At 41.3% G+C, this 12,255-nt stretch overlaps 1 protein-coding gene across 1 annotated transcript in view; it reads left to right on the top strand.

The window, feature by feature from the left end:
- Window positions 1-2,980: 2,980 nt before the first annotated feature.
- APPBP2 (amyloid beta precursor protein binding protein 2) overlaps window positions 2,981-12,255 on the top strand; it is a 70,930-nt gene continuing 61,655 nt past the window's right edge. The window contains exon 1 of the mRNA XM_004271730.3: window positions 2,981-3,407. Coding sequence (XP_004271778.1) covers window positions 3,270-3,407 — 138 coding nt within the window. The 5' untranslated portion in view covers window positions 2,981-3,269. The remainder of the gene's footprint in view (window positions 3,408-12,255) is intronic.

Raw genomic sequence — 12,255 nt, 5'->3', positions numbered from 1 at the left:
ATCAAGAATTGGGGGAGCATCCTAGTAGGTAGCTGTTTGGATTAACTTTGGAGACAGGAAGCCACATGTAGCAAGCAGAGTGAATTTAAAGGGGTCAAGACAAGATGGACAGTAACTATGAACATGTCCAAAAATCTCCTGAGTTTTCTGCAGATATGGGTGATGGTACTGAGGGATGAGAAGTGGGCAGGATTTCCCATCTTCGTTGTTTCCCTAAGTGACAAGAACTGGTTGGCAAAGCCTTGCTCTGTTCTTTGATGGTTGCTAGTATCAGGACCCAGTCATTTTGCCTATGTGATGTGTGCTGCCACAGGTGTGCCTTGATGATTCTATTTATGAGGTCCATGTGATTGTTGGCCTGTGGTTGATGGGTGTTGATTATGTGGATTTAGACTTGGAGGGCTCTGAAAAAGGCTCTTCAAATTTAGGACAAGAATCATTGTTTCCATTCTGATTCTCTTTGGTTAGGCAGTTCACTCTTATAAGTAGTATAGCAGAGCCATTGTCAGAAAGTTAAGAAAACTGTCCAACACAGGTTATCAATTGTCTCATTCTCATGAATGAATTCATATGTTTAGTAATGTATAACCCTGAGAGGGAATAGGTTGACTATGGAGTCTAAAGCGATGGATTCCTGGGAACTTTAGGGGATTGAAATGGGGTGTTCCAGTGACCTGCTGTGGCATAACCACTATAACCTTAGTGATATAAATGAAGAACCATTTTATATGCTCCTGTGGGTCAGGAATTCAGACCAGAGCAGGGATACTTGTCTCAATCAGTTCCCTGATGCTTGGATCCTCATCTGGAAAGACTGGTGTGGCTGAAGGTAACTCAAATGTCTTAGAGATGAGGAATCATCTGGAGGTTTCTTCACTGAAACAACTGATACCTGAGCTGGGATGACTCAAAGGCTGCATTCGGCTGGGATTGTTGACTGGGAGTGCTTACACGTAGCCTCTCCGTGTGGCTTGGGCTTACTCAGAGCATGGTGGCCTCAATGCAGATCATCTTTTTACATGGTGGCTCAGGAATCCGAGAGTGAGTATTCCAGAGAACAGGGTAGACTCCATATGGCCTTTTCTGGCCTAGCATCACTTCTGCGGTACTCCATTTGTTGAAACAGACACAATCCAACCAGAGTCAAGAGCAAGGTATTGCTCAATACTTAGACCCCCACATCTCAATGAAGGGAGAACCTGCAATTTAAAAATGGTCAAAATGTGTATTGCCTCTTAGGATTTTCAGGATTCCTTCTGGACCAAGTTCACATCTCATATAGCTCTGTATAGTGCAAGGCTCTCTGCCAAATTTGAGGCCACCAGTAGTCAAGGGTTAAAGGAGATCTGGTGGACTGTAGGGATTACATTGTGATACAAAGGACCTCTGTCCGCCAAAATGTATAGATGGCCATGACGGTTTAGCAGTCCTCTTCTGTATTCTATCCTTCTGTAGCTGGGAGTGCATGATTCAAGATCTTCCTCTGGCTCTGCTGGTCATAGATGATTACTGTCTTCTTGCTGACACACAAATCTGATCCTTTTGCTTCTTTACAATCCTTTAAGGATTCCCTATCATCTCCAAGATGAAGTCCAAGGTCATTAGCATCATATTAGCCCCTTCATGATCTGACCCTGACCACTGAAAACTCAGACGTTATGCTATCATTCAGAATATGAAAGGCAGTATTTATATAATTATTGAGTTCAAATACCAGCTCTGCTGGGACTCGTTAATTTTCTAGAGTACAAGGGAGAAGCTTTCTTCCCTCAATTGAGGACAGTCCACAACAAAAATGGCCTAGTTTCCACTAGTTTCTCTGTTCATCCGGTTCACCAGGGCCTGGCCTGCCGATGGATTCGCATTCTGGATTTAGTGCCTTAAGGTAGGGATTCGTTGTTCATGTGAAATTAAAATGTAACTGGGCATTTGTATTTTTTTACTTGCCAATTCTGGCAACCCTACCTTAAGGCCAACCACAGCTTTCCCAGGTTCATGGACTACAGAGTAAGAACTGGTACAGACTGAGAAGAGGACTAAGTGTGTTTCCTTCTTTCTTTCTGACCAAACTATTTAACCATTTAACATTGAAATAGCAGGGTGAACTGGAAGAGCCACTTCCAATTCCTTTAGCTCTAAATGTCAGCACATTATCATCATTGTTTTCAGGTTTTACATTGCTACAGCGTGACTACTAGATTGACAGTGTCACCAATTACGGCCAGTAATTTCCTTGTTAAATTCCTAGAGCAGAAAGATGTTGCATAAAGTTCTTGAAATCACAGACTTGGAAAATTAAGTTACATAAGTAGCAGATATTCAGGCTGAGGACGGAAGGAAACAGATATTTTCATTTCTGTTTTACCACAGTCATATCACAGTTACCATTTAGCCCTTTTTCTCTCACCACTATTTGTAAATCCATAATAAGGCTAACCTTCCCAACAAATTCTTCTAAAGCAGTTCTTTTCCCTTTTTTTTTTTGTAAGTTTCATTTAGAAAAAGAAACAGTAAAGTTCAAACAGGGCAAATGGTTACACAATGCAAGTCTCCCTTCCATCCTGATCCCTAGTTCCTGGGCCGAAGGTTCCTAACTTGGCTTAGGGACTGGAGTCTAAGGGAGGGTTTCCAGAGTAATGTGAATTCTCTGAATGCATGATTTTTAATGGACTGATAACTCTGCACCCAAACTTCTACCTGAGCCTGGAAAGGGTCCGTGCCTAAGAACCCCCCAAGCAGGATCGGCAGAAAGGACTGATGCGGCCGGTGACTCGGAAGGAGCTGCTTAAAAACCTGTCATAACTTGTCGCAGTGAAAAAAGCTCACCCCCATCCACCGAACTCCAGCGCCCTCGGAAAGTATGTTCCCCGAGGGCGGGATCACGGATCTTTTCTTCCCAAGTTTTTTGCCTGCCGCATTCCTTCCCTCCAGCGCGTCGGCGTATGCTGACGCCATGACGCCGCACACGTAGTCCCGCCCCTGCAGAGAGAAGCACTGGGACGGATCCCAGGGTGCTTGCAAACACGGAATGTGAGGCCTCGGCCCGGTTGCTCCCGGATCCCCGGCCCGCTCTCTACACGGGCCTGCGCCCGCTGCCGCCGCCCCCAGCTCGCCCGGAGGAGCCAGGGCAGCCGCGCCCTTCTGCTGTGTGCCCGCGTGGCCGCCGCCGCCCCTCGGAATCCTCCGGGGCCGCCGAGGAGTTCGCTACGGAGGGAGGCGGGGGCCTTCGGGAGGAGGAGGCGGAGGAGGCGGAGGAGGAGGGAAGGAAGATGGCGGCCGTGGAACTGGAGTGGATCCCAGAGACCCTCTATAACACCGCCATCTCCGCTGTCGTGGACAACTACATCCGCTCACGCCGAGACATCCGCTCCTTACCCGAGAACATTCAGTTCGATGTTTACTATAAGGTACGGAACGTGGGCCAGCATTCTGCTCTCCTGCAGCAACCCCTGGGGCCGCACCCCCTTCCACGTCCGCGAACCCCCGCGTTTAACCCCTTACCCCTTGTAGCAGGGTCGTCTTCCGAGACATATGGGGCGGTGTCGGGGTGACCAGTATAGAAACACCCCATCTGGTAGCCTCTGTCTTGCAAGATCTTGGGCCTTGATGGCTACGTCTTCCTAATGAGTCTTTTCCCCCTTTTGGTGTTCCCTCCTACATTGGGGCCCCTTTGGGGAGGCCTTTTGCGTGGACTTCCTCTATTGCGCCCTTGTCCCACTCAGTCCTTCCCTTCTAGCCTGTGTCTTCGGGATGTTTTCTGCCCTCCCTTCCCAATTAAGTGTCACCATCAGTTGGACTTTTCTTTGCTCTTTCCCCCTCCTTTCTAGTTTCTTTTCTCGCCGCCCTCCCCAAGTTTTTTTTCTTTTTTCTTCTGCTTTTTGTTCCTTAGCTTTACCTATTTCTGCCTAATTGGGAGGGAGTTGAGGAATTATTGGAAGTAGTCATCTGTCTTATTCGCATCTCTTTTAAAGCTTTGGTTTTTGTATATACTAGGGGTTGAATAGGGGTTTTTATCAACATGGGAGTGGTGATAAACTACTTGAAAGGGGGAAAATCCTTAAAAAAAAAAAAAACTTTAGAATTTAAAGTATGTTCATATATTTGCAAGTTGTAATCTTGCAGCATTCCTAAATCGCTCCCCCTCAGAAATCTGAACAAAAAGTTTCCAAGTCAGTCTCCAAGTAGTTTCAGGGGTAAGTGTCTTTAGACGTGGACAGTTTTGAAGTGTTTAGAGAGGGAGGAGAACTTTATGGACTGGGAGCCTCCCTTTTCCTCTCCCCCCACATTTGAATGTGAACAGTGGACTTATTATTCAGTCCTCTTTGCCTTGAATCGGCGTGGATAACGCCTCTTCTCCTGTAGCCACCCACGCAAAATTTGACTAGAAGTGTGATTTATTTTTTAGATCTAAACACTTCCTCTTGACGTGTGAGTTGGCTGGAACATTGTAAACTGATATTTAACAGATGTGTATGTTCTTATATATGTATGATGTTTTGTGGCAGTTGTTTCATCGGGAAGGTTGCCCACTTCTCCACCCCGAATATTTTTTCAGAAAGCAGCTGACTTGCTGCATTCTACTAAATCCAGCTGCTTTACACCAATTCTAACAATTAAATTTTTTTCCCCCTAGATATTTGGGGAATATTCATTTTGGTCATTTATGTTATTATTTGGGGAGAGGGGAAGTTAGAGAAAAATCTCCCTTTGTTCCAGATCCCTTTGATACATTGATTTACTTTTGTGCATATCTAAGGAAGTTTTGTATATTTAAGATTCATTCCTCCCAAGAAGGATGAGTTGGATTTCTTTCTCAACCTGGGAAACTGCAGCTTTTCGTGTATGCTAACTCTATCTGTTTTAATAAATCGTGTGTTATCTTTTACACTTTTTAGAGAAAATCATTGGAAATTTAATCAAAGTATATTTAGTGGTTGAATTCCCTCAAAATACTTGGATATTTTCTAGTAACTTTTATTTCTAATTGAAGCTTTTCATTTATGGATTATTAATAGTGAGTATGAACAGATGGTGCTTTTGCCACATTTTCTGTTTCACATAGTCCACAAAGGTTTAATATGGTGTCTTTTTTGGTACACTTGTACTCCTTAATAGCTGTGTGCCTGTAGGGAATATGGCACTGTGCTAAGGTGAAGGAAGGTGTTTAACATGTGCCTGGAACTGTAAGTGCTTTTACACAGTTATTTTGTTTAAGCCTCACAATTAAACTGTAAAGTGGGGTATAACCCTGTTTTATAGGTGAGAAAGTTAAGTAATTTAGTCTAGGTCTCATACCTAGTATTTAGTTCCTGTGTACCTTGCTTTCTTGCTTAATGTTTACAGTTTCCACTTTTCTCCAATTTAGAGCCAAGGAGAAACTCACAGTCAGATCCCTCCCTCCAGCTGTCCCAACTTCCATCAATAGGCATAGTCATAGACGAAATAATAGTATTTGTGCAATCAAAAATTTCCCCATCCTGATTTACCATAGTCCAGTGTCACTATGTTAGTTTTTGTCAGTAGCTTCAGGTGAAGGCACACTCATAAAGCTTTAGGAAATGGGGTTATGGAATGAATGGGAGTTGAAGAAGTAGACAGGCTGACTGCTCCCTAAAAAGGGAAGGGAGAGAGGTATTGATATTTAGAAAGGGTAAAATGTGAAAGTTGTTCTTTTTTAAGAATGGAAGATGTTAGAATATATTTATTGGCTGAATGGCAGAAACCAAAACGGAATGAGAGGTTGAATATACAAGTAAGGCAGGAAATAAATTATGGAGCAGAGTCCTTGAGTAGGAGTGTTAAATTAATGAGCCTTGCCCCTTCCTTCACCCTGCATAAATTAAGGTATTAGTCTTTTTAAAAAATTTATTTTAATTTATTTATTTTTGGCTGCATTGGGTCTTGGTTGCTGCGCACGGGCTTTCTCTAGTTGCGGCGAGCGGGGGCTACTCTTCGTTGCGGTGGCTTCTCTTGTGGCGGAGCATGGGCTGTAGGTGCGCGGGCTTCAGTAGTTGTGGCTCGCGGGCTCTAGAGCACAGGCTTAGTAGTTGTGATGCGTGGGCTTAGTTGCTCCACGGCATGTGGGACCTTCCCGGACCAGGACTCGAACCCGTGTCCCCTGCATTGGCAGGCGGATTCTTAACCACTGCGCTACCAGGGAAGTCCAAGGTATTAGTCTTACATTGGAGTTGAGGAAGGAATACTTCTTTCTCTAAGATCAGATGCAAAGAGTTAAAGACATAAAGTGTCTACATAACTAAGTTTGCAAAGAATGGTAGTTATGAATTAGGAGGTAAGATCATCTGCTGAGAATCAGGGATAGAAGTGGTGGCTTTTATGTAGAAAGGCTAAACAGAAGTTGGAAATGGCTACTAAGTTATATAGAAAGGGAGGCTCAGTAAAAATATGTTTTAAAAAAATGATAGGAGATATAGATGGTTCCATAAAAGAGTATCCTACAGGATAATGTCTTTGAATCAGAATGGGTTTTCTCTAAGGGTACTCAACAATTTGGGTATAGAAGTACATAAAGTGAATAGAAAGCATTGTAAAATTGTAGACAAACTGAAGGCAAATAGAGTGAAGGGCTGGGTTCTTCAAAGAGTGAAGTTTATTAACTTTTCTTTTTATTGTAACTGCTGAATGGTCTATTTTATCCTGTTCCAATTACAGAATTTTCCATAGAGTTTTAAGTTTTGACCCAGTGAAGTGTTTCCATAATGTGTTCTATTTATTGTTTTCAATCTTAAACTTAATAATTTGGGATTTAAAAAAATTATTATTGTAAGTCTCATGCTGAAAACCATACAAATTAATGCCTGATTTAGTATTAGAGTTGAATTAATTTTTTCTTTTTCTGTGTTTATTTCCATTCTTAGTTATAAACAGCCTCAACTAATATTTTTTTTTGATTGGCTTGTAACAAATTGAAAAAAAATTCTTGCAACGTATTTGACAGCCAAAGAGTTAATATTCTTTTCACATAAAAAACTCTTAGGCTTAATAAATTGAGAGCAAAAACTTTAGGGGAGGCAGGGCGTAAAAAAACATAAATAGCCAGCCATACCATGTATCTGGATGAGAAGGTAATATGTTATAAATATGTCCACTCATGTCAGTTTAAGCTGTGAATTTATTACAACTTGAATCAGAATCTCAGAATTTTATTGGGTATAGGAAACTGATTAAATATATTTATATGGAGGAATTAATTACATGAGAATAAATGAGCCAAGGACATTTTTAAGATGTACAGTATTTAGGATAGTCAAGTGTATTAGAAGGCTATATATTTTATTTTATTTTATTTTATTTATTTATTTTTGCGGTATGCGGGCCTCTCACTGCTGCGGCCTCTCCCGCTGCGGAGCAGAGGCTGCGGATGCGCAGGCTCAGCGGCCATGGCTCACGGGCCCAGCCGCTCCGCGGCATGTGGGATCCTCCCGGACCGGGGCACGAACCCACGTCCCCTGCATCTGCAGGCGGACTCTCCACCACTGCGCCACCAGGGAAGCCCAGAAGGCTATATATTTTTAAACAACATGGTATTGGCACAAGAACAGCAAAGAGGGAAATTGATTTATAGAACATAGTAGACAGAACATTACTAGAACATAGAAGACAGACTAGATAGAAACCAAAGCATATTTAAGAATATATTACATAATAAAGTTATAGGACAGTGCTGTATTTTAAATAAATGGGGAAAAATTGGTTATTTGGGGGGAATGTTAGACTTCTACTTCACACCTTATACCAAAATGAATTCCAGGTGAATTAAAGATTTAAATATGGCAAATGAAATCATAAAAGTATCAGAATAAAGTGTTGGGTATCTTAGAGTGGGAAATGACTGAAATTCTTTTTTAAAGAAATTATTGAGGTAATTTACAAATTTAAAAAATGTCAAACTTTATAAAAATGAGTAATGTAAAACGTGAAGTCCTGTTACTCATCTTGCCAACACTAATGCTGTCTTGGCATAGAGAAGGCTTTTCTAAGCCTGAAACCAAAACCCAGGAGGAAAAAAAGAAATTGATACTTTTGAGTACATTAAAAAATAGGGGGAAAATTGTAAGCACATTTTTTAAAAAGACTATGCAAATGGCAACATTTGTCACATGAAGAGTGAATTTCCTAATACAGAAAGATCTAATACTAATTAGTATGTAAAGGACAACCAACTTGTTTTCAGAAGACCTGAACAGCTAGCTCATACAAGAAGAAAACATCTAATACTAATCATAATAAATATCAAAAGATGCTCAGATGAAATGCAAATTAAAATGCAGTGTCAAGCCAAGTCAACCATGAAGAAGAAGGAAAATCTGGAGGGCTTACACCATCAAATATCAGGCTGTAACAAGATAAGATGGTTTTGGCACATGGGTAGACAAATAGGCCAATGGAGCAATACAGTCCAGAAACAGACTGACACATGTATACTGTCAGCTGGTTTATAATAAAAGTGACACAGCAGTACAATGGAGAAAGGAAAATCAAATAATGGTGTTGGTCAGTTAGATATCCATGTAGGGGGAGAAGGATCACGATCTTACCTTATATCATACACAGTTACCATTTTTGGGTGGATTGCTGATCTAAATGTGAAAAAACAGTTTTTTAGGAAAAAAAGTTTTCACTGTGTCAGCAAAGATTTATGAGATAGGATACAAATGAGCTAAATATAAAGATAACTTGAAAAATTGGACTACATTAAGATCAAGAATATCTATTCATAAAAAATACCATTAAAAGGGAAAAGCTGGGGCTTTCCTGGCGACGCAGTGGTTAAGAATCTGCCTGCTAGTGCAGGGTACACAGTTCGAGCCCTGGTCCAGGAAGATCCCACATGCTGCGGAGCAACTAAGCCCGTGCGCCACATCTACTGAGCCTGCGCGCCACACTGCTGAAGCCTGCGCACCTAGAGCCCATGCTCTGCAACAAGAGAAGCCACCACAACGAGAAGCCCACGCACTGCAGTGAAAAGTAACCCCCGCTCACTGCAACTAGAGAAAGCCCACGCGCAGCAACAAAGACCCAGTTCAGCCATAAATAGATAGATAGATAGATACCATTAAAAGGGAAAAGCCAGGGCTTCCCTGGTTGCGCAGTGGTTAAGAATCTGCCTGCCAATGCAGGGGACATGGGTTCGACCCCTGGTCCAGGAAGATCCCACATGCTGCGGAGCAGATAATCCCGTGCGCCACATCTACTGAGCCTGCGCGCCACAACTACTGAAGCCTGCGCACCTAGAGCCTGCGCTCCACAACAAGAGAAACCTCCGCAGTGAGAAGGCCGCGCACAGCAACAAAGAGTAGCCCCCGCTCACCGCAACTAAAGAAAGCCCGCACGCAGCAACGAAGACCCAACACAGCCAAAGATAAAAATAAATAAATAAATTTATTTTTGAAAAAGGGAAAAGCCATGCCACAGAGTAGAAGATATTTGTAGCACATATATCTGACAAAGGAATCATCCTGCATCTAAAGAACTAGAAATTAAGAAAATAAGAACCCATTTTTTTTAATGGAGAAATAACTTCAATAGACATCCAAAAGGGGACATTCCAAGGACCTGTCAAACATTTGGAAAAATGCTCAACCTCATTTTGTCTTCAGGGAAATCGCTGTCCTCCTGTACTTTCCTCAGAATGAGTAAATGAAAAAGAAAAAAGTGTTGGTAAGGATATGGAGCAATCAGAACTCTCATATACTGTTAGTGGGAATGTAAATTGATAAACCATTTTGGAAAACTAGCATCATCTACTAAAACTGAACATATATATACCCTATAATTCCATCTCAAGATATATACACTTAAGAACGTTCAGGGAGTCCCCTGGTGGTCTAGTGATTAGGATTTGGTGCTTTCACTGCCATGGCCCAGGTTCAATCCTTGGTTGGGGAACTGAGATTCCACAAGCTGTGCAGTGTGACCAAAAAAAAAAAAAAAGGTCATAGCAATACTATTCATGATAACCAGAAAGTGGAGACTATCCCAATGTCTATCAGTAGGAGAATTAATAAATAAATTGTGGAGTAGTCGTATAGTAGAATATTTTGCAATGAAAATGAATGAATTGCAACTGTTAGAAACCATATGGATGAATCTCACAAATGGTATTGAGTGAAAGAAATCAGTCATAGGAGTATGTATCAGAGGCTCCCAAACTCTCTCCCCTCATAGCACCCTTAGGCCAAAAGAAATACCTAACAGTTCTGTTCATTAAGTAGATATAAACAATTAATAATACTTACGTCCTAACAACTTAAGAGCCATTAAAAGAATAGTGCACAAAAATTGAAAGAACAAAGAGTAGTGTACTTCATTCTTAAATAACCACAATTACTTATTACTGGGTTGTGTGTGTTTGTCGGGCACTGTACAACTTCTCACATCTTGGAATCGGATTGGTCACCACCATTCCATTTTCTGTTCCATAATGATTTTTGCACATTACTTTTATTATAGCAACCACTGAAAATGCTGCTTCACAAAGATAAGATGTTGTTGAAAGGAATATAGCAATCTAGTATTTGGCATGGTTTAATACAGATGTGGAATATTGTTTCTTTCAAACTTCAAATATCTTGCAATGCCCCAGGGAACCTTGGTGCAGTTTGGAAAATGTGGATATGTAGTGTGATTCCATTTGTTTAAAGTTCAAAAACAGGCAAAATTAATCATAAGTATTGTAAGTCAGGAGCAGTTATCCTTGGAGGATAGTGACTATGCAGAGGCACAAAGGGAGATGTCTGGGATTCTGATAATATTCTATTTTATGATCTGTATGTTGGTTATGGGTGTGTTCACTTTGTGAAAATTTATTGAGCTTTACATTTTATTCTTTCATTTTCTTTTTAAAATTATATACATATACATATATATATATATATATATATATATATATACACACACACACACACATATATATAGTTTTTTTTTTTCGGTACGCAGGCGTCTCACTGTTGTGGCCTCCCCCGTTGCGGAGCACAGGCTCCGGACGCGCAGGCTCAGCGGCCATGGCTCACGGGCCCAGCTGCTCCGCGGCACATGGGATCCTCCCGGACTGGGGCACGAACCTGTATCCCCTGCATCAGCATGCGAACTCTCAACCACTGCGCCACCAGGGAAGCCCCATATATTTTTTAATTAATTATTTTTAGCTGCATTGGGTCTTCGTTGCTGCAAGTGGGCTTTCTCTAGTTGCCGCGAGCGGGGGCTACTCTTTGTTGCGCTATGTGGGCTTCTCATTGCGGTGGTTTCTCTTGTTGTGGAACACGGGCTCTAGGTGTGTGGGCTTCATTAGTTGTGGCACGTGGGCTCAGTAGTTGTGGCTCACGGGCTCTAGAGCACAGGCTCTGTAGCTGTGGTGCACGGGCTTAGTTGCTCCGTGCCATGTGGGATCTTCCAGGACCAGGGCTCGAACCCGTGTCCCCTGCATTGGCAGGCGGATTCTAAACCACTGCTCCACCAGGGAAGTCCTAAATTATATATATTTTTTATTGAAGTATAGTTGCTGTACAATATTATACAAATTACAGGTGTACAATATAGTGATTCACAATTTTTAAAGGTTATACTCCATTTATAGTTCATATAAAATATTGGTGATATTCCCTGTGTTGTACAATATATCCTTGTAGCTTATTTTGTACATAATAGTTTGTACCTCTTAGAGCTTTATATTTTAAATATGAATTGTGCACTTATCTATGTGTATGTTATACTTCAATAAAAAGGTTTAAAAATTAACATTCATCTTCACTTACTAGATTGTCATGGTTTAATCATTCAAATAACTCATACCCTTTAATCCACACTACCATTAAATTTTTTTTTTTTCCTACAGGAATGCTTGTTGACTGTGCAGAAAATTCTATTTGGGAATATTAAGTACAGTATTGTTTATGATGGCAAAAATTGGAAACAACTGCATGCTAATCAATCAGGAATGGAATATCATACTGCAGTTAGAAAGAATGAGGATGCTGGGACTTCCCTGGTGGTCTAGTGGTTAAGACTCCGTGCTTCCACTGCAGGGGGCACGGGTTTGATTCCTGGTTGGGGAACTAAGATCCCACATGCCACGTAGCGTGGCCAGAAAAAAAAAAGAAAGAAAGAATGAGGATGCTGTGTATACTGAAGTAGAGAGCACATGGGGAGAATAAAAAGCTTGTTACAAAGTAGTGTGAATAATATAATCCTGTTGTTTTTAAATGGAGGAATATATGTGTACATTTGTATATGTGT

Source organism: Orcinus orca, chromosome 19 (assembly GCF_937001465.1).
Source record: "Orcinus orca chromosome 19, mOrcOrc1.1, whole genome shotgun sequence".
In the NCBI taxonomy this organism is placed as follows: Eukaryota; Metazoa; Chordata; class Mammalia; order Artiodactyla; family Delphinidae; genus Orcinus; species Orcinus orca.
Note: the sequence above shows the minus strand (reverse complement) of the source record. Positions and strands in the feature narration are given on the sequence as shown.